At 39.8% G+C, this 27,905-nt stretch overlaps 2 protein-coding genes and 1 non-coding gene across 6 annotated transcripts in view; 1 reads left to right on the forward strand and 2 right to left on the reverse strand.

The window, feature by feature from the left end:
* The window catches only part of LOC128617425 (myosin-16), a 53,085-nt gene extending 45,141 nt beyond the window's left edge, over positions 1-7,944 (forward strand). For all 3 annotated transcript variants that reach the window (XM_053640543.1, XM_053640546.1, XM_053640545.1), the window contains exons 16-23: positions 636-739; positions 976-1,168; positions 2,329-2,532; positions 2,696-2,821; positions 4,333-4,503; positions 4,671-4,871; positions 6,566-6,712; positions 6,811-7,944. In XM_053640543.1, coding sequence (XP_053496518.1) covers positions 636-739; positions 976-1,168; positions 2,329-2,532; positions 2,696-2,821; positions 4,333-4,503; positions 4,671-4,871; positions 6,566-6,712; positions 6,811-6,963 — 1,299 coding nt within the window. In that variant the 3' untranslated portion in view covers positions 6,964-7,944. The remainder of the gene's footprint in view (positions 1-635; positions 740-975; positions 1,169-2,328; positions 2,533-2,695; positions 2,822-4,332; positions 4,504-4,670; positions 4,872-6,565; positions 6,713-6,810) is intronic.
* Positions 122-203, reverse strand: trnal-uag (transfer RNA leucine (anticodon UAG)). The gene has a single exon. It is a non-coding gene; the product is annotated as a tRNA-Leu (tRNA).
* LOC128617427 (growth arrest-specific protein 7-like) overlaps positions 7,803-27,905 on the reverse strand; it is a 46,609-nt gene continuing 26,506 nt past the window's right edge. For both annotated transcript variants that reach the window (XM_053640548.1, XM_053640547.1), the window contains 9 exons: positions 24,371-24,463; positions 22,949-23,064; positions 21,685-21,759; positions 18,458-18,536; positions 15,114-15,242; positions 14,407-14,530; positions 10,994-11,073; positions 10,809-10,907; positions 7,803-10,562 (listed from right to left, as the gene is read on the reverse strand). In XM_053640548.1, coding sequence (XP_053496523.1) covers positions 10,449-10,562; positions 10,809-10,907; positions 10,994-11,073; positions 14,407-14,530; positions 15,114-15,242; positions 18,458-18,536; positions 21,685-21,759; positions 22,949-23,064; positions 24,371-24,463 — 909 coding nt within the window. In that variant the 3' untranslated portion in view covers positions 7,803-10,448. The remainder of the gene's footprint in view (positions 10,563-10,808; positions 10,908-10,993; positions 11,074-14,406; positions 14,531-15,113; positions 15,243-18,457; positions 18,537-21,684; positions 21,760-22,948; positions 23,065-24,370; positions 24,464-27,905) is intronic.

Raw genomic sequence — 27,905 nt, forward strand, 5'->3', positions numbered from 1 at the left:
CTGTATTTCTGGAATTTAATATTTAATTTTTGCAATAACTGAAAAGGAGATTCTGGGTTTTACTGTATATACGAATGAGCAAAGATATGCTTTGAAAGCCCTGAATTCAAAATCTTCATATTGGCAGCGGTGGGATTCGAACCCACGCCCCCATAGAGACTGGAGCCTAAATCCAGCGCCTTAGACCACTCGGCCACACTACCTGTTGAAAAGAAAGCCTCAAACTTTGTGTGTGCAAACCTAGTCTAACCCTAACGCCTGTGTCAATGTACTGATATTTTTATTTGTAAACTGAGTTTTAGGTATGTATATTTAAATTTCACATGCATACTTATTTTTTGAGTATATATACTTAAAATTCTAGTATGCATACTTATTTTTTAAGTATGCATATAAACTTTGTGTCCCTACTTAATTTGTGTAGTACTTTATAAAGAAAAACATACATATTTAGCATACTTATTGTTTAGTATTTGTACATATTTTTACTGATTTGTACTTTCACATTTCTTTGCTTAAAGACTTCTATGTATCAGTAAGTTAGATAAACGTTGCTTAGTTAATTAATATATGAGAACTTCAGCCTTAAAATGCAAACTGGAAACACATCTCTAATCCTAGATTTGACTTTACAGGCTGAGGAGACTAAAGTTCTTCGGTTGCAGCTGGAGCTTTCTCAAGCAAAAGCAGACTGTGAGCGGAGACTGCAGGAGAAGGAGGAGGAGATTGAGGCTGCCAGGTGTTCATTTTATTGTTATAAAAAAAACCTCAGACATTAATTACACACAGCAAGTTCATAGTGTGTCTAACTGTGATCTTCTTAATTTAATCTTTCTTGCTTTTCACAAAAATATAATCTCAGGTAAGTAAATCTTTTCTTTGACCTTTGATCTGTCTCTTGCTTGTGCTACACTGTTTACAAAAGTGATGAATGATAAAGAGTAAACAAACTTGCTGTGTGAATTCTATACCCAGGAAAATCCACCAGAGGGCGCTAGAGTCTCTCCAGGCCAGTTTGGATGTGGAGGTGAAGGGACGGACAGAGGGAGCGCGTCTGAAGAAGAAGATGGAGAGTGATATGAACGAGCTGGAGTTGCAGGTGGACCTGCTCAACAAGAACAACGCAGAACTGATGAAGACTGTCAAAAAGATGCAGCAACAGATCAAGGTTCACTAAAGCCAGTGTTTTTTTTTCTTCTCACATTTCTCTGCAACTGTGTGATGTACCGTTTCCCTTCTTATTATCAGTTTATTATGATTCATATGCTTACACCTTTGACTATATAGTTTTGGATCATATAGAGCTTTTATGAACGTGGTATTTTATACTGTATGTGTGGCTTAGATAATAATTCCTTACACTCACCTACCTGCCTTATCTAGCTCACCTTTTGTTTCAGTCACCCTCTGCCTCAACCATCTCGTCCTCGACCACACGATGGTGGGCAAATCTTTGGGCCCTGTGCAAATCCACACTCTTAGGTTAACCATTAACCTTTTCAGCTCCAAAGGGTTCTCTGCACCAAAATCATGAGTTCTTGTAAACTAGACACAATTTACATAACCTAAAAAGGGTTCTTAGCCTTCTTAAAGGGTTCTTGGAACCATCTCTGAAAAAGAATAAGGTTATACATGATCCCTCTGGGGCCCCCAGACAAAACTTAAGGCTGCTGTATTAAACTTTTTTTTTTGTAAGATTATCTATAAAGCATAGCATTGGCCTATATCATTGCATCTGACTAAGGTTCTTTGCATACCGTGCCCACTGAAAAGCAAAACACAGGATACATGCTGCTCTCAGACTACTTCTCTCTCAGGCTATCCAGAGGGACAAGCTGAGAAACAATTTGGGCAGTGGTGGCTCAAAGGTTAAGGCTCTGGTTTACTGATAAGGAGGTTGGGTTTGTGAGAAAGGTCCTAAACCCTATGTATGGAGACTACTGGAACGAATAAAGGCTTCTTCTTAACAATTTCGGGTGCTAGATTGTCCCAAGGGTGCAATCTTTTTGGACTGTATTCCAATCTTTTAAAATGTAACCCCTTTCCGTGCACACCCCTTGAAAGCTCCGTCTACCGAGGGACCCTTGGTAGCATTTCCACTAGTTCCTCCCAGTATTTGGCCCAGTGACACCTCTGTGAACCTACATGTTAGAAGTCCCTGATAAAATGGCCAGTGAGTGAAGGTAATAAACTGGCACATGTGCTTTGCTAACTTGCAGTAAGATTCCTGTGTATGTACCGAATAAAGAATTTCAATGTAAGTCTAAATGATCATACTGAACACATTGAACGGTGACATGACCTGACACGCTGTATGGTCTCCTTCAGGACCTGCAGGTTCAGCTGGAAGAGGAAGCGCGGGTGCAGGAGCAGCTGAGAGAGGAACAGGCTCTGCTGGAGCGACGCTGCACTCTGCTGGTCACTGATGGAGAGGAGAGCCGGACCGGACTCGAGGCAGCAGAGAGAGCTCGCAAAACCCTGGAGACTGAGCTCCAAGAGGCCACGGAGAGATGCAATGACATCAACAACCAGGTACATCTGTGAACCAAGCAATCTAAAAAGACCTGGTTTCAAAAAGAAGCAAAACCTGAAGCATTTGAACGCTTTAGATATTTAAGTAAATAGTGAATGAAATCATTCATCCTTATTATTAAAAACTTAGTGTAACCGTTTCCCTCATGATCTGTCAATGCAGTTACAGTCAGCCTGCAGTGGAAAGCGGAAACTGGAGGTGGATCTTCAGCAGGTCACCCAGGAGCATGAGGAGCTGCAGAATGAACTGAGAGGAGCTAATGATAAGATCAAGAAAGCTGTATGTGAGGTAGGATGAAGTATTTGGTAATACGTGATGCATAGCACTTTTGATATTGTGGACAAAATGACTCCCTTTTTTTTTGTATCGGATTCTACACTGCGCTCCTCCTCCAGGTCTGCACTTTATTGACATTATGGATGTGTGAAGTTTTGGGGCTTAAGGGTGTTAAAGCATTTAGGACAGTATTGAGACTTCATCAAATTGTTGGATGCTGCGCATTGTGTTCAGTGCGGTGCTGGCAGAGAGTAACAAACTCACGTTACAAACACATAATTGGTTATGAACTCCAGTCTGTTGGTCAAGCTCTTAACCAAAACAGAAATTACACAAGATCACACTGTCAAATTTAAAAGATGTAGAGTGGTGAAATCAGCTGTGCAGTATAGCTTTATATAAAATTTAAATTCATTATAAAAGAACCGGTAGGGCTTTCGTTCTCATTTCACCTACCTTGTTGCTCTCTGCTGGTAACAAATGCTTTCACAATGCTTTATCATAAATAAAATTAAATAATAATAATAATAATAATAGTAATAATAATAATAATTAAATCAGTGGGTAGTTGTGGCTTGGCAGTTAAGGCTCTGGGTTAATGTTCGGAAGGTCAGGGGTTCAAGACCCAGCACTGCCAAGCTGCCACTGGTGGGCCTTTGAGCAAGGCTTTTAACCCTCTCTGCTCCAGGGGCGCCGTATCATGGCTGACCCTGTGCTCTGACCACAACTTCCTGACATGCTGGGGTATGTGAGGAAAAAAGAATTTCACTGTGCTGTAATGTATATGTGACCCTTAAAGACTCATTATCATGTCACTGTGATTGGTCCTTACTAACAATCCCAAGGGGTTTTGTATTTTTATAGAGCAAAAACAAAGCAAAATACATGAAAAAATGCATAATAATTGTAAAAAAAAATTTAAATACAAGTGATTTCAGGATGCTGAGAGTAACAAGGTGGATTAATAGTAATTAAAAATAGCTCTATTATTTACACTCCTGTGTATGCACACTTGTCATCAAGACTTTTACGCGTCCAATTGAATAAATATTGTTCATTGTTTATAGTGCTAATAATTAACATTTAAATGACACTGAATAACATTTTAATTCAGGGGCATGGTGGCTTAATGATTAGCACGGTTGCCTCGCACCTCTGCGGTTGGGGACTCAAATCCCACCTCCGCCCTCTGTACATGGAGTTTGCATGTTCTCCTCATGCTTTGGGGGTTTCCTCCAGGTACTCCGGTTTCTTCCACCAATGCAAAGATGTGTTGTAGGCTGACTGGCATTTCCAAATTGTCAGTAGTGTGTGATTGTGTCCTGTGATGGGTTGGTACCCTGTCCAGGGTGTTCCTTGCCTTGTGCCCTGCGTTCCCTGGGATAGGCTCCAGGCTCCCCCACAACTCTGTGTAGAATAAGTGGTATGGAAAATAGATGGTTAATGACAGTAGAGAAGGGTTAAGCTTCGAGAAGAGCATCTTAAACTCAAAGACTCCTCCATCATCTCTTTTTTCTGTGCAGGCTGCGCGAGTTGCTGAGGAGCTGCGGGTGGAGCAGGAGCACAGTATGCATATGGAGCGTGTGAAGAAGGGCTTGGAGGCGCAGCTAAAAGACATGACTGTCAGATTGGATGAGGCCGAGCAGCTGGCCATGAAAGGAGGAAAAAAGTTTATTCAGAAGCTGGAAGGCAGGGTAAACCACAGAAATTCGGGCATGGACACATTTGGGTTTTTATTCACCACTCAGTGACCTCACGTCTCAGTGTCTATTCCTGTCTCTATTGGTTTTCATACAATCCAATAACATCTACATATTTGACTAAACTCTTCTGCACTCCCTGTATCGTCTTTATCCTGCAGGTGAAGGAGTTGGAGCTGGATTTGGAAACAGAGCAGAAGAAGTACGCGGAGACGGTGAAGACGCTGCGGAAGAATGAACGGCGCCTCAAGGAGCTCCTCTTCCAGTCTGAGGAGGACCAGAAGAACCAGCAGAGAATGCAGGAGCTGCTGGAACGCCTGCAGATCAAAATGAAAACCTACAAGAGACAAGTAGAGGAGGCGGTATGACGAAAATCATGCTAAACAAATCAAAACTGAAAGGCTAAGTTCAAACATTTGGGTCATCCTGAAACAAAGTGACATATGGTATAAAAATTCATAGTACAGCAGCAATATAAATGATTTTTGATATTTTGTTATTGGTATATACTGTATAGTACTGTACTTACTTCATTCTAACTTCAGAGGAGGACATTAAATGAGAAACAATAAAGCAGTGTAAGTGTAAGTATTGATTTTTTTAGTTTGAGAAAGTAGTAAAATTAATTGTTAATAACAGACTTGTTAAGATGATCACTTTTAGCATTACCTGCCTCAGAAAGTCCTTTTTTCTCAGATTTTTCACCTGAGCTATTTTTCTTTAGAAAGCAGGACATCCTTTCGTAAAATATTAGTAGGGGTGTAACAATCCAATGATTAGGATCAATGAATCGATTTAAAATGTAACCATAGAAACTAATCAATGCAACTATCAGAAATTGATACTTTATATATATATATATATATATATATATATATATATATATATATATATATAATCCAACAGCTGGTGTGTAAAAAATCATTCATATTTTTAAACTGATGTATAACTTAGACTAGTAAGTCGATTTGCCCGTGACTCTGACACTTAAAATAATCCTTCCTTACATCATCATCATTTAACAGTAGGCCTCGCCCCAAATTCTGAACAAATTTGATCAAATATCAATCGGAGGCTACAGAATCTAATCACATGATATATCTTAAAAGATTCAGTGGTTTTGTCCAATATTGAATCTACATCTTATGAAACAAAGTCATGCTGTGTTGTCTGGAAGCCTGAGGTTTACACTCCTAAATTTGAGCATATTTTAATTGAGCATATTTATCAACGTTCTTAGCAATAAAATTATATCCAAACTGTTTTGTGTCAAATGAATGCAGTTGTCATAAGTGCAGCGGTATGATTGCAATTGCGGAATCAACTGTGGTCATGTGGGGGGGGGGGGGGGGGGGCACACCAGTCCTTTATCAGAGCTCTAGGCATTGACTGAACCCCAACACTGATCCAGTACTGTCATCCTATTAATCAGTGAGCTGACGCTCTGTTCTTAAATTAAAAGTGGTGTGAGAGAGACATGCTTTAAGACAAGTCTTAGCTAAAGCTCCTTGGACTAAATGCAGGCATTTGCACATTAGGTTTACTTACACACGTTGAGAAAGCCCAGAAATAAAAAAAACACAGCTCAGATTTGAATAAATGATAAATGCGATCAAGATAATGATCCAGTGTTTAAGAGCAAATTCATTGCTGGCTGGGAGCTAAAATGGAGAAATGTCCAGAGACCTGATGTCTAATGTCATTTGCAAAGAGCCAGCTGGAGCAGGAACACTTGTCGTACAAAACAACAGAAAGAAGGAAATTAACAGGAAAGCATATACATATGACAAAAACTAAGCTCCAGGTGCATTATTGTTGTGGCTAATAAGGATGACAATTTTACCACTAATCACTTAAAATATTACACTCAAATTTATCCACTATCTGACCAGATATGAGTTTGATCACAAATACACGGACAGTAGCTGTTTATTTAACATGCTCGAAATTTTATGCTCAGATTTGTTCCCCTGTAGCCTTGATAAATGAGGCTCAGTGGATCTACTGTCATGACGCAACCTAAAATATTCAGCAGCTGATGAGTATGTTCTTGCAGGAGGAGCAGGCCAATGCAAACCTGGCCAAGTACAGAAAGACCGTCCACGAGCTGGATGACGCAGAGGAGCGAGCCGATATAGCCGAATCCGCTCTCACTAAGATCAGGACCAAGAATAGAGGCAGCTTTGGCAAGGGATACTCATCAGTAAGTCTGACCATGATATTAATTCGCATGCAAAAAAAAAGCACATATATTTTATCTGTTTGTACTGCACTGACATCCTGTTGCTGAATTCGTTGCAGGGATACAGCACTCCATACGCAGGGGTGGTAAGGTCCCCCAGCTCTGTGGGGTCAGAAGGCAGAGGCGAGAAGATCCTCACTGATGACGACGAATCAGTCAGTTCTCTCATCCCCACTTATCTCAATTCCCTGAAAAAACTGATGATCGACTAAAAACCCTTTGCCATCTGCTGGTCACACATTTATATTCTCAGTATTATCCTTTTTTTTTATACTTAAAATGCAGTGTGGGCTGTAATGGGTCAGTGACAAGTTAGTTGTTTTGGCTGCGTATTCTTGCACACTGGATCTGAAACAAATCACCAACATGAGCCTTAAATCAAATGAACGCCATCTCTATTGCCTGAATCATATACGAATCATTTGGCCAGCTGTATGTCATTGTGCTATTAGTTCATACACATAAGAGCTAGCCACATTTTTTTTATTGCAGATGTGGAGTTTACTTTTAGCATCTTCTGCTGTTTTTCCGAACACAAAGACCAAAGGAACAAGATTTCATGAATCTGAAATATCAGAATAAAACTATCAGGGACAACGCCAAAGCACCAATATTGCATGCCTGTCCAATTATTCAACTATTTTTCTTGTTGCCAAAACTTTCTTCTAAAATGCTAGTAATATTGTTTTAAAATGACCACAACTGATAGGAATAATCAAGAGTAAATATTTGATTAGTTTCTAATTATTATTATTATTATGTTAAAAAGTTATATAAACCAGTTGAGTATTTAAAGACATATCACTTATACCAGCAAAGAGTGCTTTTGGTAAGTTTACTTGCATTCCAGTTTGCAAGTATGCAAGTTTATAAACAATCCCTAATGTCGGGAAATAATTGGATTACTAAGTGAATTTTTAGAAATGTATCGCTGTATTAATAATACTGTATTTTAATCCCTTATAAATGTAAAAACAATTTTTTTCACCAATAAAAATTTAAATGAAAATAAATTGCTGCATTCTTTATATGACCAGGAGACAAGACAGTATTATTTTAAACATTAACTTTAATACACTTATTAAAGGGGAAAAGAAATCAATTGAAGATATTTTCATCTTCATTCACAATCTCGTACATACAATTTGCAGTAAACACCTAAACAGAAATGTACATCGGCAATCACAGAAACCGTCCTCAAGCTTCTAGAAACTGAGAACAGAAACCAAAATACTCATGATCTCTTTCAGACAATAAACCGGAAAACTGTTATTATTTTCAGTACGACATTTGGTATAAAAAGTAGCATAGTGCAAAATACTTTCAATATATTATCTGTATCTCTTTTATTTCTACATATTTCTTACATGTCTGGATGTTTGGAGCCTGTCGTCAACACTAGAAGTTATTATTATTATTTATTTTTTTAAATTTTTTTTTTAAAGCAAACTTATCACGCTGTTTGCAGAGCTTTGTTGTGAAACTGTGCCTTGTTAGTCATTAAGGACAAGAATATGGTGGCAGTGGTAGTTCAGAGGTTATGAGGTCAAACCACTGGACTGCAAGAGAGCCAGTGTTCGTCTTTTATAAGTCACTATGTGATGTGCCAATTCATCACCTTAGATGTATTGTAAAGATTTAAGCCATTCAAGCCATTTTGCAGAACTAAATATAGCTTAAGATATGCAATTACAAGGCAAAACTGTACACGCTGCATGGTTTCTGGGTGAAAAAAAATTATGTCTAGCAACAAGAAAACAATCATACAGAAAACATACCGAAAGACCAACAGAGAAATAGGTTGAATCGAAGTATATTATAATCGAGAGCATCCAAGAGCTGTTCTGAGAATATGAAAGAGGTTATGAAAGTAATCGAAGGCTGTTATGAAGCCATATGGTGGGAATACCATGGTTACTATAGTATATTTACACCACATTCATGAAGGCAGATGCAAACCTTTGCAGGGATATCAGTTTGGTACTCTCCCCTCTCCATTAATATTAGTGGTCATTTTCGTTACTTATGATAATAAAGAAACATTTGTGAAACTCATCATAATAAATGTCTTGTTGCTATAATATAGTTTGTCTTCTCTATTGTGCAAACTTTTGTTACTGTATCAGTAAATCTGTAGCAGCAACATTTGATCGGGCAGCTCAACACACTTGGAGGAGAACACTAAAGCCAGCATTGCACTTCATGTTTTTCAGACCAATTGTGCTGTCGCAGAGGAAAAAATGAATTCTGTGGTCATGAGTTGAGATCAGCGCTCTCAAAACACATGATGTGACATGCTCAATGGTGACAGATGTAGTGCCATTATGACCAAAAACACCTGACTGCAGTCTGGCAGTGTCAGCATTTTTTTTTTATATAAGATACTGACAGCTGCGATGATGCTCTATGATTGACAAACATGAGGACAGTATAGGATGACATCAAACTCACAGGACAGCTACAAAAACAGTAGTGGCAATCATGCAACATAAACATCCATCTTCTATACTGCTTATCCTTTTCAGGATCACAGGGAAACCTGGAGCCTATCCCAGGGAGCATTCTGGACAGGGTGCCACTCCATCGCTGGGCACAATCACATACACATCCATACACTACGGACACTTTAGACACACCAATCAGCCTACCATGCATGTCTTTGGACTGGGGAAGGAAACCTCTGCAGCACAGGGAGAACATGCAAACTCCGCACACACAGGGCCACGTTGGGAATCGAACCCCCGACCCTGGAGGTGTGAGGTGAACATGCTAACCACTAAGCCACCATGCGCCAGGCAAAGTAAACAGAACATGATAATATATCCTTATTACTTATTAAGATTTGTGTTTATGAAAAACTCAAAGCCTGGATCGCACCGATTGATGGTATGAGCAGAACGTGGTCATTTTCTTCAATCGCATGTCTATTGTTAGAGGATCTTCGTGACATAATCTGAACACGTTATCGCACGGTCTATTAGAGAATTGCTAAATCCCTAAAACCAGCTTAACTGAGCTAATCTGTATACAGGTGTCACACTGACAGAGAATGAGGTCCAATTATTCACTTTTCCAATTATTTCCCCGCAAATTGAACACTTTAAACTACAGCGGGTTAATTTGTGTAAATTTTGCAAAACAACTGTCGCGTCACTATAACTCTCAGCTCGTCTTTTCTCTTGATTTTTCGATACGTGCATTTAAAATCAAGGTGGCTGGATTATGGTATAATCTTTAAAACTCATCCGAGGGGCATCGGCAGCTCTACAGGTGGGGGCGGTGGGGGTGTGTCTTCTACTAATGGGGTTTGAAATAAAAACCTTGATTTCCTGTTACTCTGGATAATTGAAGACTTTTACAGACATTTGTGCTGCTATGTTTGTTTGTTAAAGTGTATGTGTGAGTGAGAAAAGAGAGAGAGAGAGAGAGAGAGAGAGAGAGAGAAATATTTATACATGTTTGTACTGGATCAGTGTCCATCATTGGGTCAAAGTTTAGCGGGACGTCTGGCTTCCGTCTCTGTACAGTATAACACACTGCTTTGGGCAGTAGAGCTCTGTCTTCACATACAGCAGTTTCATTCGCAAGCTCTCATTCCTCTGATTCTGTTTCTACTCCAGTATGTTGTTTCTCCCCAAGTTGTTGCAGGGAAGAATGGAGAATCCATCTCTTCTATCACCAACACATCCTGTCTGAGTTAGAGATCCATGTCCACTGGTCTCACCTCACCCGTCCTGTGCTCCTTTACCCATGTCTCTCTGTCTTTGGCTGGATCTACAATCTGGAGTAGTTTGTCCACCGGCTCCATCGTCTGTACATGGGACACATCGTCATACGTTATACTGCATGTTTTTCTGAAAGTGCGCCAATGATAGATTCATACAAATGTGTGGCAGCCTGACGGTATTTAACTACAAAACCACTTGTGAGGAAATGTATATTATGGACGAAAAACTCAATTTTGGTCCAACCCCGTTGTTTCCCAGAATTAGCTGCACTGTCATACGATGGGGTTTTCCTGACCGCCATGCAAATATGTTCCAAGATTAAGACTTACGCTTTGGTTGAACATGTCCGTCTCATGCCGCAGCGTCGTGTATTGGCCGAGGTGTTTTCTAATTACTTCTATTCGCTCCACTTCAAGTCTCTCCAGCTCCTACGAATACAAGAAATGCGTGGACAATGTCATGACAATTCAGTGATTCAACATTTTACTATTATGCAGCAGGCATGTCAACTCACCAGACTTGTAGTGACCATTTCCTCAAACCATTTAGACTGAGACTGGTTGTACAGGTCAACACATCGCATCAGATCATCACCTGTGGTGAGAGAACATATCTGTTATTGGACAATTATCTATTATTGCCATTTTGGAGTTACAATAATCGTTTGTTGTACAGTGAGCTACAGTCATTTCTGCATGAAAACTGACATACAGTCTAACTCGAGACATATTTCTCACGTGAATGGCGGTAGACATTATATTAATATTAGAAAAAAAATGCTCTGACTTAAAAATTACCTACTCTAATTTTAATCCCTTGTTTTTATTGGTAGAGAAATAAGCATAATCAACCACTAGAGGGTGCCAAAAGACACCATTTTAATCCATGCCACTGGCCGAGAAATAGGCTTGGATTTGTTTATTCCCAAATATTCAAGATTAGTCCTGAGAAAAGTCCCAATTCCTCCAAATCCCTTTTGTCTATAGACCAATGTGCCATGCTTGTGTAAGTAATTCAGCTTCATTTACCCAACCAAGATGACTGTTGTTTTATAAACATAAAAATAATGGGTGAGTTTATTCTAACCTTTCAGCGATGTCTTCCACCAGAACAATGAGTCTTTTCCTATCTATGCTTCTCTTCTTTCTTTAAGCCCCCCCCCCCTTCATATTCACCAGTAATAACTTTTTTCTATTTTCCAATAGCTTTACCCATAATAAGACCCATACCTAAAGACTATCCATATCCTAAATTATTATGTGTTGGTTTCCTGTGTAATGCCACCCATGAAACCTGTAGGAGTTTCTCAGGAACTCATTTTATAGTTGTGCTCATAAATTTACATACGCCTTGCAGAATCTGAAAAATGTTAATTAAAAATAAATAAATTAGAGAGATCATAAAAATTGCATTTTTAATATTTTTATTTAGTCCTGCCCTGAATAAACTATTTCACATAACAGATGTGTACATATAGTCCACAAGACACAATAATAACTGAATTTACACAAATGAATCAGTTCAAAAGTTTACACACCCTTGATTATTAATACTGTGTATCGTTTTAATGTTTTGTGATAGTTCTTCATGAGTCCCTTGTTTGTCCTGAGAAGTTAAACCGCCCCACTGTTCTTCAGAAAAATCCTCCAGGTCCTGCACATTCTTTACTTTTCCAGCATCTTCTGCATATTTGACCCCTTTCCAACAGCGACTATATGATGTTGAGATCCATCTTTTTACACTGAGGACGACTGAGGGAGTCGTACACGACTATTACAAAAGGTGCAAACATTCACTGATGCTCAAGAAGGTAACACACTTCAATACGGGCCGGGGGGTGTAAACTTTTGAACATAATGATCGGTGAAAATTGTTATTATTTTGTTTAAAGATCTTATTTTGTTCATTTAGTACTGCCCTTCAGAAGCTACATAAGATATTTACATGTTTCCCAGTAGATGAAATAATAACAATTTACACCAATCGTCCTGTTCAAAAGTTCAAAAGTTTACATCCACTATGTGAAATAGCTTATTTAGGGCCGAACTAAAAAAAAAAACAAAATGCAATTTTAATGATCCCTCTTATTATTATTATTATTATTATTTTAATTATTTACATTTCGCAGATTCTGCAAGGGTTATTGTAACGAACTGAGTCTTAGGGTGGATACACGTGCAGTTAAGGGTTTTATTAAAAGGAAATAAGCAAACAAATCCAAAACGAGAAACACAGGCGTGGTCAAAAACAGGTAAAGGGTCAGGTGAACGGCAAACGAGCATAAAGAAGGCAAGGCAAAGCACAAACGAGAAACTAGGAACAAGGTCAAAACCAGAAACGAGAACACAGAACAAAGGCTTGGTATTCAGTAAACACTTAATACTTCGTAACTAAACAAGGACACACGAGGGGCTTAAATAGCAAACATAATCAACGTGACTAATGAGAACACGTGAGGGAGACATCCAATAACATAAAAGGGGTGGAGACGTGACATAAACTATAATAAATACACGTGTAATACGTAAACAAAGTCAATGTCACTGAACCCGGAAGTGCTTTCAGGGTACGCTGCGTGCTCCAGCGCCTTGTGAGAGTTATGTAAACTTATGAGCACAACTGTATGTAAAAATGTGCATAGCTCTGCTTTGTGTCTTCCTCTCATGGTGAACTACTACAAATGGGACAGAGATTTTTAATGGCAGCATGCACTCACTCCCTAGCCAAGTGTGCCAATACTGTAATCTTTAGTGAAAATACACTACTGATTATTGCTGCTCTGAACGTTAAGATAGAAAAGTTTTTCTAGCTAGACACGTTATCATATACAGTTTAATCTTATTAAACAGAGTCTAACACCAGCTGTATGCCCTGACTGGTCCCACATGGTACCTGGGACAAAAGTGTACTTGGGTATGATATGGCTCATCTGGCACTGTGCTGCACTGCACTGCCAAGTGGAAAAACACCGTCCTGTCCTGTTTATTTATTGTATTGTGCTGCAACCATAGTTTTGTACATTGCTCGTGTTACACTTGGATTTTATGCAGTTTTGTCTTGTAAATTGCAACATGGTCCTACGAGTACAATATCACATCTCACTGTCTACATTTACATGCACAGATATTCCGATATTAATCGGAATTTGTCAATATTCGAATTAGTATTGAGTCATGCAAACACCACCGTCCACTTACGCGATTCAGAATATGGCTGTTTTAATTGGAAATTTGTTGCATGTAAACACCTTATTCGGAAAATCCACTAAAAGGAGATATACGCGCGTGCTCAGTCTGCAAGGAATTGTGGGTACTAACAGATGTTTAGTTGTAGGCTAGGTATTTAGGAATTGCAACTCAGGCATACTTACAATAACCCTGTACACAGGAATATTCCGATGCCTGTACGCATATGAACATCGTATTCAGAATAAGGCTGCAACCCGAATATAGACCTTTAACGGAATTTGATGTGCATGTAAACGTAGTACATTAAACACAACTACTACTAAACTGCTTTTTTTTTTCTTTTTCATTTTTCACATTATAAAATAAGAGCAATGACATAAAAAAAAAAAAATCAAATGTCATATGTGGCAGTCTGACTACCACACAAATGAGAAAACGATTTGTCCAAAAAAAGTGTTAAACAGTGTTGCACAATTTTAGTTACGTTTTCTATGTTCTAAAGGAAAAACAAGTTCCTAAAAATTAGCAGATCTTTTTTTATTTTTATTTTTTATTTAAATGATTGTTTTCGAAATAAATTCACACATTGGCATCGACTTTACTATTCCTTTTAGACTTAGAAACAAATTTCAAAGTTAAGCCTTTATATAAAATGATCATAAAAACTCAGACTGCACACGTTCACTATATACAAGGATGGGATGAAAGCTGAATTTGACTCGACTTCAGCGAAACTGACCTGCCTGTGTCGATTTCCTGCGGGCCTTTTTGATGTCCTCCTCAATCTTTGAGCTCAGTTTGATCTCCAGCTGTTGAGTCTTTACCTCCAGATCCTTCTGTTTCTCTGCAAGCGCTTTACGTGCCTGCAAGCACAGCAAGCAGATAAAACATGAGTTAAGTTTTTTCACTTCCCTGAGTGCTGTATATCTCTTATCCAATTTCCACTCACAGCTCAATTGAATTACAGCTGTGCCTCCCTATTGACTCACTTGACTATGCAATCCTAAATTTATATTATTGGTTTTCTTCCATTTAGCCATGTGTAATGACCACACTGAAATTAGATCAGTTTATCAAGGCTGGTTTGTTTACAGCTCTCACTCCTGCTGCCGCAAACAATTGTGCGCTCTGTCTCAAGGTCATGCATTAAGGGCAAGGCCATGTGATTATTATAGAGCTCAGAAAGCCTCCAAGGCCAGGAAATGGTCTACTGATCTGGGAAATAGAGTAGAGCTTTAATAATGCATGAGAAAGATTCTTGACATTCTAGAAAAGTTAAATAAAAGACCTAACTCAAAGGTCTTGCCTGTAGTAGAGCTGGGCATATTCATATTTGATGTGCGTCATGAGAATGCTATTGCATCGCTAATATTTTGGAAATATTTGATTTATGAACCAATCCTGTGTGCATGCAGAGTATTGAGGTAATAACACAATGTACTGTACCTTCTCAACGGCAGCGTATCGACTGGCCAGCTGCTTCCTGAGATCGGTAATTTGGTGGTCAAACTTCTTCATGTCCTTTTTAAAGTTGTCTCGATATGTAAGGAGGGGCTTTTCTACCTCACTTTGTAGCTGGAAATTATTAAAACAACAACAACAGACAATTCATGTTAATCACACAAGCATGGGAATGATAGTTTAATATGAAATTAGGCAAGTAATAAATACAATAGGGATGAATACTACCACAGAGTTTGACTACGTCTGACAAAACTGTGGCCATATTCAATAAATATCTTGCAGATTTGATTATTACACTTGCAACTTGTCTCAAATATCCATAACAATAATACACTGTCAACAATGAGATATGACTACAGCTATATGAATATAGCTACAAAATATTGTGCAACACTAGGGTATAGGATTAGTGTGTGAATGTAGTGGGGACTCTAATTCCTGTGGTGTGGGACTGTGAACCCACGAGTCCCAACCAAAAGGTTACTGGAGTTGAAGGATGCTATGTTCATGTGCATGGGACTGGGCAGTCAGATACATTGTTCACGGGGAAAGAAACACATAATCGTAAACGTGGAATCACACTGGTTGCTCGCATGCCACAGCCTTCATTCATTCATTTTCAGTAACTGCTTTATCCTGGTCAGGGTCAGGAGGGTAGGACTGGTTTAAATTTCAGTAGGAATGGGAGGAGTTAGTCAAGCATTTTGTTGGAGTGTGGTGGCATGACTCAAAAATTCTGCAGGAGTGGTGGGATTGGTTTAATTTTCTATGAGAGTGACTAGGATTGGTTAAATTTTTTGCAGGAGTGGGTGGGATTGGTTTAATTTTCTGCAGGAGTGGGTGGGATTGATTTAATTTTCTGCGGGAGTGGGTGGGATTGGTTAAACTTTCTGTGGAAGTGGGTGGGATTGGTTATACTTTATGTGGGAGTGGGTGGGACTGGTTAAACTTTCTGTGGGAGTGGGTGGGATTGGTTATACTTTATGTGGGAGTGGGTGGGATTGGTTAAACTTTATGTGGGAGGTGGGTGGGATTGGTTATACTTTATGTGGGCGTGGGTGGGATTGGTTAAACTTTATGTGGGCGTGGGTGGGACTGGGGGCGCACGGTGGTTTAGTGGTTAGCACGTTCGCCTCACACCTCCAGGGTCCGGGGCTCGATTCCCGCCGGGGCCATGTGTGTGCGGAGTTTGCATGTTCACCCCGTGCTGCGGGGGTTTCCTCCGGGTACTCTGGTTTCCTCCCCCAGTCCAAAGACATGCACGGTAGGCTGATTGGTGTGTCTAAAGTGTCCGTAGTGTATGAATGGGTGTGTGATTGTGCCCGGTGATGGACTGGCACCCTGTCCAGGATGTACCCCGCCTTGTGCCCGATGCTCCCTGGGATAGGCTCTAGGTTCCCCCGCGACCCTGAAGAAGGAGTAAGCGGTAGAAGATGGATGTATGGATGGGTGGGATTGGTTAAACTTTCTGTGAGAGTGGGTGGGATTGGTTAAACTTTTAAACTTTCTGCAGGAGCGGGTGGGATTGGTTAAACTTTCTGTGGATGTGGGTGGGATTGGTTAAACTTTCTGTGGAAGTGGGTGGGATTAGTTAAACTTTCTGTGGGAGTGGGTGGGATTGGTTAAACTTTCTTCAAGATTTATTGGGAATGGGGGAAACTTTCTGCAGGAGCAGAGTGGTCAAGAGTGTCTGCAGGAGCAGGCAGGACCAGTCAGAATGCCTTTGGGAAAGGCATGGGAGTGAAATTATAAAAACAGTCCCACACACACCTCTAGTGTGGAGCCGGTTGATGAACACACAAACTCCTGTATCGCCCCAATGTACATAACATGACTCTCCTCCAAACAGCTGTACACCAGATCCCATACTCATTTAATATAAACTTTCAAACAGTGTGTCATAGTAAGAGCAGAAAAAGCCCAATGGGTTTATATTCTATAAACATTTCATTTATGGAGATAAACAGAATGAGTTTATACATAGTATGAAATTAAGCATATTGATATGAATGGTATTTGGCTTGTTTTTGACATTTGAATATTCATTACTTTGAATTTAAAATGCAGAAATTTCACAGGGTTTGAACAGATTCTTAATAATGAAAATCCAGGACTTTCAAGGACTTTTCAAGCCCTATTTTTTTGTTATCAAGGACTTTACAAGAGGTGATCATCCATCCATCCATCCATCCATTTTCTGTACCGCTTGTCCTACACAGGGTCACAGGGAACCTGGAGCCTATCCCAGGGGACTTGGGGCACGAGGTGGGGGACACCCTGGATAGGGTGCCAACCCATCGCAGGGCAAAATCACACACACATTCACATACACATTCATACACTATGGATAATTTAGACGCCAATCAGCCTACAACATGTTTGGACCGGGGGAGGAAACCGGAGTACCTGTAGGAAACCCCCGAAGCACAGGGAGAACAGGCAAGCTCTGCTGATCTCATGTACATATTTTTCCGTTTCTGTTGTTAGAAAACGTAACGAGTATGAAATAGTGACGGAAACGTGGCCCATTAAGACTACATGTTAACCAGCAATCACTTCCAAGTGACTTCCAAGCTGCTGCTCTGCACTGCTAAAATCCTGATTTTATAACCGCAACGTCGTCTGACAAAATCACCACAAACACAACTTAAAGATAACGGCTGTGCTGTGATTTCGGCTATATTTACATATAAAATGCTCACTCAGAGAGAAATTAGAAGCGACTGAATGTGCTGCTCCTCTCTGCCCCTCACTAAACAGAGTAGCCGCAGAGAGAGAGAGAGAGAGAGAGAGAGAGAGAGAGAGAGGTGTACCTGCAGTGGGAAAGCAGGACCTCGTGCTCATGGGGCAGTACTGGCCACTCTCTGCTATGGGAAGTTGCCAAGGTTTGCCCAAAATGTCGATAGATTTGTCGCTAGGTGCTTTTTTGAAAGTCGTTAAAGGGGTCTGAAAAGTGGACCGGTGCTGTCTCTGTCACAATGAGTGAGTGAACAGCGAGAGGAGGAGGATGGGGAGCAGCTGCAGTGGGGAGTCATATTTTGAGTGAAAGGATGTATTCGTTGTATTCATGTTCTATCGAAAGTAAACACTTTAAACTTTTTCGCGATTTCGAAAAATTTATTGACCTTCTATAATTCAAGCAATTTTTAAGCACACTTTTTTTTTCAAATAATGCCTTCAAGGTTTTCCAACACTTAAATTTCAAATAGCCAGATTCAAGCACTTCAAACACCTTGTACGAACCCTGATGTCAGCTTGGATATACCTTTATATTTAGACAAAATTCGTTATTTAGACAAAATTCATTACCATATCTTTTGTATTACCTTAGAGGAGAACTTGAGATGCACTTCAGCCTCATCTGCCAGGCTTTTCTTCAGCTGGGCCCAGGCCTCTCCCAGTGTGCTGGAGATATATGAGGAACTGGTATGAGTGTGAGACAGTCATATCGACCTAGGACATTCAGGACGTTAGGGACTCTGGACGAGAGTTCAGTACTTTCTTTTCCATCAAACACGTTATGAATAGACAGTACTGTAGCCATGGCTATAGGCTGAAGCTAAGGCAAAGGAACATGATAAGCATGAAGGAACATACACTGTCATTAATGTATACGCAGAACAGTATGTTTGACAATGAACAGGCCTAAAACTGAAGAAAAGACTACAGTAGAACTAACACAGCAGCAAGTTGTATTTAAAATACATGCAATAAAATAAAGTGAAATATTTTCCATTGTTCAACTGATCAATAAAAGGGTCAAGTAATACAGTGAGGTGAATATGCATGGGGAAGTGCTGATTGCCTCATTTCAGACATTCATTAGATTTCTTTCTCAATATCCTGTTAGCCTGAGCCAATAGGAATCCATGAGTCATGAGTGAAAGCAGTGTGGCCAGTGTGCTGATTCAAAAGGCTCTAAACGGGAGACACGTGGACTTTACTTTTCGAGCACGTTCCTTTCTTATTCATCCTGGCACAAAACAAAGAGAACGGTCAAGATCAAAATTGAAAGATTACCTACGTATCAGCTCCCCTCTCCTATTAAAGTCAGATATGATTAAGGCAAAAGTGACAGGAAAAAAAAACTCTGTGCATGTAAATGTTCATGTCCTCCACTTCAAAGGCAGCACATGATTGGTCAGCAAGGTATTGAAAGGTCATGGCTTGCACTGCAGCAACAATGCCATCTACAATGGAAACTGCACAAATGGTAAATTCAGGAAAAACGAGTTTGCGAACGTGGCTGCAGGAGCCAGCCGGCAAAACAATGGCCATCACAAGTCACAACAAAATCTGGCCTGAGAGGCAGAATAATGCGAGCATTGTGGCGTCTGTCTGCGGGAGAGGGTGGGTGGACCTCTGCTGCATGATCTGTGCTCTGCATAAAACAATTAGCCCTCTTTATCAGAACTGGCATGGCAACTCTGCAGAGAGAAATCTTTGTGGAATCTTTGTGGTAATGCCAGAAGAGCTAGAGGAAATTGTTTATGACAAACGTTTACATACACCTAAGATAATGATATCCGATCTCCGTTTTTTCACAACGCTACACTTTTCATGTTACCGTACATTTCTTTTGACACGTCAATTAGAACATCTAACTGGACATCAAACAATCAATTAGAGACAGATTCATTTCTGTATGTTTTGATTCACTACGTAAGAATTTCAGTGGGCCAAATCTTTACATACACCAAGTAAATTGTCTCTTTAACTCATTTTACCTGCAGTCAAAAAATGGAATTTCTGCCTGTTTTGGGGGTGCCTTGAATTTATTTGTGATGTCACACAATGGCATATATGAAAGTTGACACTCAGGGCTTTAAGAATTTGCAGTTTTTCATGAGTTTTTCCTTTTTGTACATAGCCTACTAGGTTTAAATGTTATAATTTTATTGTGGAAGTTGTATACAGTGTTTTAATATCAAAAAAGCTTTAGTTGTGCTGTCTGTTTTATCTCTGTACCAATGTTATTGTGCAGAGTTGTGTTATTGTGTGAATTATTTGCCCAGCACAGGGCTCACACCCGTCCCTTTTCCCATCACGCTGCTCACCAGCAGCTAAACACAGAGTCATGATACTCTACACACAGAAACCCAACAGTGTCCTGACTAATCTTAAAACAGACTTGCAGCGATAAAATTATTCATCTGTTTATATTGATTGAAAATGTCTAATACGTCAATTTCCATTCCGACAGCAGGATGGAACACCAGCATACTACGAGAAAGGGTTAAACAGTCTAGAAGATTCCAGAAATTGATGTGATGACTTTGAAAATTCTTCTGACTCGCCATCTGTTATAATTAGGAGTTAATTGGGAGTGTACCTGTGGCTGTATTTAAGAGCAAGTGGCTTTTAAGGGCCAGTGGATCTTCTAGCAAGACAATGATCCCTAAGCATACCACAAAAGCTGTAACAAAATGTCTTAAAAACAACAAAGTGGAAGTATTGGAGTGACCAAATCACAAATCCCTGACCCTGAATATCCCTGATAGATCATTTGTGGACTGAACTAGAAATGTGGGTCTGAGCAAGGAGGCGCACAATCCTGACCTAGTTACACCAGTTCCAGCAAAAGTACTGTGAGAAGCTTGTGGAAGGCTACCCCAAGTGTTTTAAAATGACCTGTTATGGAAAATAAAGTAGATGCTCTAATGTCTTTAGCCTAGGTGTACGTAAACTTTTGGTCTCAACTGTATCGTGATATGTAGTGGCGGCTGTGGCTCAGGTGGTAGAGCGGGTTGTCCACTAATCGTAGGGTTGGTGGTTCAATTCCCGGCCCACATGACTCCACGTGCCGAAGTGTCCTTGGGCAAGATTCTGAACACAAATTGCTCCCAATGGCAAACTAGCGCCTTGCATAGCAGCTGTGCTACCATTGGTGTGTAAGAGTGTGTGTGAATGAGAACCAGTGTAAAGCGCTTTGTAGAACTGCTAAGGTTAAAAAAGTGCTATATAAGTGCAGACCAATGATGATAATATTAATCCTGCATCGGTTAGGTATGGGCTGCGTTTGTTTACAGCTAAACTGCAGATGCTGGCACCTCTGGACGTACATGTACAGTAATTCATATGCTTTCCATATTTCATGTTTGATCCTGCAAATGAATGGATTATCTAGCACAACAATAGATGTCCCATTGCTACACTCAAACGGCGTACAGCTCAGATGTATTTCTGGAATGTAAGCAATGTGCACTTCATAGCGTAGGATGTAATTTGTAATGTGTGGACAAAGTGAAAACTATAATCATACACTCAGGAATTTAGAGTATTATGCATCCAGGATATGTGCAGGGAAATACCACGATTGGAATTTCTAAGAGTTGTTTTTTTTGGTGTTGAACAGTCTCTATCTATATGACTGGCTGAAGTAAAGGAGCACTAGACCATTGGGTATTGGGCCCTTTAAAAGAGTTCCACACAGCGTGAAGTCATTACATCACACCCAGTTGAGGTTACTCTGTGTCACTCTGTGTGTTTTAACTACCGTGAAGGAAACCCCTCACCGCTTTACCTACTGAAGCTGCTATAGATGAACACTTACCCTTCCTCCTGAGCTGCTAGAGGGATCTGAGAAAGTTTCAAGAGATTCTTGGCGTACTCTTCTTCAATCTTGATCCTTAAGTAGAAAAAGAAAAACATATTTTTTTTTTAGCATGTAGCAAAACTGTAATACAGTCACCATGGGTCTGATTTTAGCCATTTTACTACATCTGTGTCTAGCAATTCTCATGATGAGGTCATTTAATGCACTGCTTGTCCTCTAGCTGACCGCCATCATTCCCCCTTTGAGGAAAATGGGAAAGTGGTTGACTGTGTTTGACCCCTTATATCACATTCCTTCTAAGAGCAGATCTTTCCCAGATCATTTCTCTCAGCTGCTGGCTTTTGCAGTACACAGGGCAAACAGAAAAGGTTTAATTAAAGGAGTTCATTTAGCCTGCCTGTTAAAGTGCTAAGTATTGCTGGCTCTACTGTCTAAAACATTTTATTATTCAGTGAATAAATACGTTATTGAAAGTTACATGACAAAGAAAAAAAAAAACACACACACACTAGAAAGACTTTCTAGACCGAAATCTGAATATGCTGACAGGGAGCGTGGATTGAATAGACTACTGTCACAGCTATCAGAAAAGAATACAAAAGACAGCAAGCATGAGTTGTTATTAAACTGAATTGCATAACTGTCCACTCAGCAGGAAGGTTTCCCATTTTTGAAAAGCAAAAAAAACCAAAACGACTCGTTTTCTGTTGAGAGTTTGCAGAACTTGAACGTCTGTCCTTAATGAAATAGAGGAAACTTCATGTGGTGCTTGTTACTGTTGTGGTTTTCATGGCAACAAAAGAGCAGAACTGTTGTTACACAACCCTGGTTCTACAGAGAATTCTGACGACTTATACTAGCCAGATGAAATATCTTTACGGTATCACACAGTTGTGTGACAAAACAACATGGAATTCGATCATAATTCATTATATGAGGCGTTCACTTATTCCTATAAAAATGAACAAATCAAACAAAAGCAACTGAAATAGCTCAACACAACTAACGCTTCAAGCGGTTTCCCCAAATTCAACTGAAAATGCAACTTATAATGACTTCTCCAGTCTCAAAATTATTCAACCCCTTCATGGCAAGCATCTTTAGTACTTAGTAGAGCACCATTTTGCTATTATGACCTGCTGCAAACGAGACGCATAGCTTCTGGCAGCGTTCACTAGGAATCTTAGCCCATTCCTCATGAGCAATGGCCTCCAGTTCCAACTGTACATTGACTGAAGCAGGGCTGTGAGATTTGATCTACCTCTCTCTCATAAAGTCAGCCATCTCCTTCTGCATCTGTTTCCCCTTCAACTGTTTCTGCAGTAAGACCTCAAAGCCTGTGATGCTGGCATTCCCCTGTGGGTCTTTTTTGTCTGCCTGCAACAGAAGACAAAACACGAGCGCTGGTAAACATGCCGAGAACCACACTGTCAAATAAAATCAGCAGGAGCACTGTGACGGAAACAATGTTTTGTCCTGCTTGGAACTTTCTTCGCAGATTCTTAAGGTAGGAATCTACAGAGATTCTGTGACCTAAATATTAATATGCTATTACCTCCTGAAGCCGTACAATTACAACAGTAGCATCTAAAAGGAATCTAAGATAAGGTGTATATACACTGATATTTATAACACAGTGCAGCTGAATTCTCAAATCTGATCTGAGAAGGTGTGCATTATTTATTTTTTTTTATAACAGCACGGATAGGACAGTAGTTCCAGCTGTAGCATTAACGATAGGTTAATATTAGAGCGCTCTTTCGATCACCTTTTTGTTTCTATAGTAACTGCTCATACACAAGGACCTGTATCATGAACGCTCCCCATAATAATTGTCCCTAAGACTAACAATAAACAGATTTCAAAATGTTATTGATTAACAAATTAAAATGTAAAATCATTGAGGTGGTGAATTTTATTTCTTAGGAAACATATATTTATGGAGTCATGGTGCTTTGCAAAGTTTCCCAGCACGGGAAAGTCTTCAGGAGAGAGGAGCTTTTCTTTTTTTTTCTTTAGGTAAAATGACAGGCTGCATTTTTGAGAGAGAGAGAGAGAGAGAGAGGAAGAGAGAGAAGAAGAGATTTGATCAAGCAGCAGAGAAAGAGAGCAGCAGATGCTGGTGAGGGAACTACTATTTTACATGGATGTAACATGATAAGTGAACACTACTGTGGCCAAAAATGCTTGATTTTGCTGAGGCTTTTAAAAAAAATTGCAATGCAACCTGCGGAGTTTTTTTATGCTTTATTGCGGTAAATGACTTGAATTGGCCAAATTGCAATCGCACAAAATTGTCTTTCACAGTGATGTTTTCTGGTAAATGAGACTTTTTAGCTATAATCATGTTCGACGCCTGCGAATCGAAGAGGGCTTTGGGTGAATGCGTGATGTGATAAAGTCACATGACACGTCTTGGCCGAAATCTGCGGAAAATCTGCGGTAATGTTGAAAAATTGCAAGCTTGATTTTGCTTGATTTTGTGTTCGGTTCCGAGATTCAAAATAAAATTAGATAAAAAAAGACACACGACTAGCCATGGACAACTTAATGCACTATGGCATGACTCAAGCATTTTCTATCATACCTATGGACAAATTTGTATTATTAGTTTTCTATATGTATGTGCAAGAAAACCTCAAGATGATCCAACTCGGAATTCTTGTCACTGCTGTTCCCTTACCCAAAAATAATCGCAGTAGCTCCATTCATTTGGTTTGAGCAGTTGCTGTTCGGTGGTGTGTAACAGGAGGGGGAACGTCACACAGTTGATTTGCTGAGAAAGAGAATCAGAGAGACACATCACGTTAGAACAGTCAAGTAAGGGCAGTGCTGTGTATTTGCTGTACATAACAAAAGATTATCCATCCATCCAGCTTCTATACCGCTTAATCCTTTTCAGGTTCACAGGGGAACCTGGAGCCTATCCCAGGGAGCATCGGGCACAAGGCAGGGTACACCCTGGACAGGGTGCCAATCCATCCGCAGGGCACAATCACATACACATTCACACACCCATTCATACACTACAGACACTTTAGACACGCCAATTAGCCTACCATGCATGTCTTTGGACTGGGGGAGGAAACCGGAGTACCCGGAGAAAACCCCCGCAGCACGGGGAGAACATGCACACACAGGGTCACGGTGGGAATCGAACCCCTGACCCTGGAGGCGTGAGGTAAACGTGCTAACCACTAAGCCACCGTGCGCCCACAAAAGATTATTATTATTATTATTATTAGAGATTATTTTTAGAGATCATTGTGTAGTTACACCACAGCACTGTAGGACACTCAAATCCGAAGCCTGGATTAATTTTCTATAACAGAAGCTTTGACTGGTAATTAAAATGATAGATCTATATTAACGTGCTCATTCTTATATGTTATTGTTTCTATAGTAACAGCTCGTCCACAGGGATTAGGTGGATAATCTAAACCTAATCATAATCAGACTGAAAAATGTTGTTATTTAAAACGAAAAACGTATAATCAGTGATATGGTGAATATTTATTTAACATTTATGGAAGGAGTGTCTGTAAGTAGCATGACAAGCTGTGTTTCTTTGTCTTTTTAACTACAACAGAGAGAAAAAAAGAGAGGTAAGCGAGGGAACCACTGTTTATAACTGCTCAACGACTATATAAGTGATAACATAAGGAGCTAACTTGTCAACATTAAATGTAACTATAAATATATATATTTTTAAATGCTCAATATGTCATTGATTAATAAAATTAAAGTTAATCATCACTGCTAAATCACTGTAGCATACGAGGAATAAACACTTGAGGGTGTGCTGTTACAGGAAAACAATCCGAGCGCTATCACACACCATGGCGTGGATCCTTTCCGATAACAGCATGCCCCATCATGTTTTGTCAGCTTAACCATCAGATCAAAGAGACTGCGATATAACAGGTCTACAGAGTTTCAGTTTATTTCCACCACTGCAAACAATGACCCTGCCCACAATGTTTGATTTTCCAGCTGTGGTTGAAAACATGTTGCCGTTCCATGTGCCAGGATTAGTTTGTATTCTGGACCTAAAGAACAGCGACATACTATCAAATGACCGCATGTCCAATCTTTTTCCCCCTGAGTGTTTTCTATCCTGTAAACATAAGTGAGTACTAGCTGCTCTAGTGAATTGTGTACAGTATGTGAACCAGCTCTGTGCCGAGAAGAAAGCGAGAAATCACGTACATGCTGACCCATAGGGCCATGTTGACACCATCTGTAGCAGGATTTTCAGCACCTGATGAGCGATTTTAGCCATTTAGAATCACTTAACATGTATATGTGCTTTCTCCCTGTGAGATTTCTTTACACTCATGGTCACCATGCATCTCTAAGTGGGCGCTGTATATCGAGCCATACCCACGCGACAATCACGTGGCCTTCCTGCACTATACCACAAGAGATACACAAGGAGCGTTCCTCCTTTAAATCTGCCGTCCCTTTCGAAAACAAAATGTGAAAACATACACAGTGTGTAAATGCAGCTAGTAATCAGCAAAGCTCCATGCAGATGCTGCTTGGCTGTGCAATTAACAACATTTAATGCTCCAGGTCCAGTTCCTTCTACACGTGAATGTTATCTAATGAGCTTCATAAGTTCTACATAAATCAACAGCACACAGTGAATGAGCATCATTAATCAACACCTTCCTCATACGGGCTTTGCAGTGCCCGTTGTCCGCCTCTGAGGCTAAATTTGTTTTGTTTATTCTGCATCTTATGACAATGAGTTCCATTCTCAGGTTGAATACGGCACAGAGTTGTGACAGCAAGGCTGACTAATAACAGATGGGCTTCTCACTGCGTGTCTAACAGCAGCTTGCAGCTCCCTGTCTCAGCAGAGCGCTAAACAGAGCAAAAACATCTGCAAGGCACCTGGCCATGTCTAGACTGCTTACATATTAACAATCTGCACATTTTTTTTCTCAGAGATTAAGTTATACCTCTTTAGTCTAAGGTCCTGATTTACGAAAAGGTTTACATGTGTAAAAAAAAACCAAACAAACAAAAAAACACGCAAACTTGATAAGCCACAGCACAGCATGTGCTGAATATTTATTTTGGCATGTTTCTACCTAAAACTGCAAAATACAGTGTGGTGTCAATGCAAATATGTTAATCTGGCATATACACTGTGATTTAATAAGTCTTAGAGGTATGGACGGTATTTGTTCTTGCAAATCCATATGGCTGAAGAAGAGCAGGTATTATATTTGTCTTAGTCCGTTTCTGCTAGATGATGCCAGAATTATACCTCTCAGTATGTTTTAATAATAAAAGCTGATCAAGATTATACATCGTTTGTTCAAAATGATCAGAAAGTTTCTTAAAATGTTGGATTTCAGTGGAATAAGATATTCGCTGCATGGTGCAAACCTCATGGTGCCGCCTCACAGCTCCAGGGTCCTCGGATCAATCCTAACTTCAGGCTACTGTCTTGCAGAGTTTCACATGTTCTCCACGTGTTCATGATGATATCCTCCAGGTGCACTGGTTTTCTCCCAACTCCAAACAACATGCTGGATTGGCCATAGTGCCTGGCATCCCATCACGGGTGTATTCCTATCTCTTTCTCCCGGTATTTACCACAACACTGACCAGAATAAAGCACTTACTGAAGATGAATGAATGAATATTCGCTGCACATTCACAGCTCTGAAGCCAACAACATTTAAATAGACACTGTGAAAGGGTTTTCGTATTTTTTGACACATCTCACAGCCTTTAAACGACATCACACTGGTAATTACGTCAAGTTCTATTTTCTTTTATTTTTACACTTCCAGGAGCTCTCAAGAACAAATAATACACACAAAAACCTTATTTACATATTATTTCCTCCCTCTACTTCTTACTTCTTCTTTTTTTTCCTTTGCATGTGATGTAATTCACACAATTACTCTTTGTTAATCTTCTGCAACACGGCCACTTTTTGCATGCGCAATTTATCCCCTTGCACATGCAAATTAGCCACATTATTTGGGCTCTTAGTAAATCAGGGACTAAGAGTTTATTTAACTTGCATTTTTAACCCATAAGGTTGTTTTTTTTTCTTGCATTATTTTGAATACTTGAAGCAATAAGCTTCTTGGAAATTCTTCGGAATATTGTATTAAATCCGCACTATTTAATACAGTTAAGACCTTTCTTGGATAGGCCTTGAGTACAACTAAGTACAAGTAGTAAAATTCAAC

Source organism: Ictalurus furcatus, chromosome 13, assembly GCF_023375685.1.
Source record: "Ictalurus furcatus strain D&B chromosome 13, Billie_1.0, whole genome shotgun sequence".
NCBI lineage: Eukaryota > Metazoa > Chordata > Actinopteri > Siluriformes > Ictaluridae > Ictalurus > Ictalurus furcatus.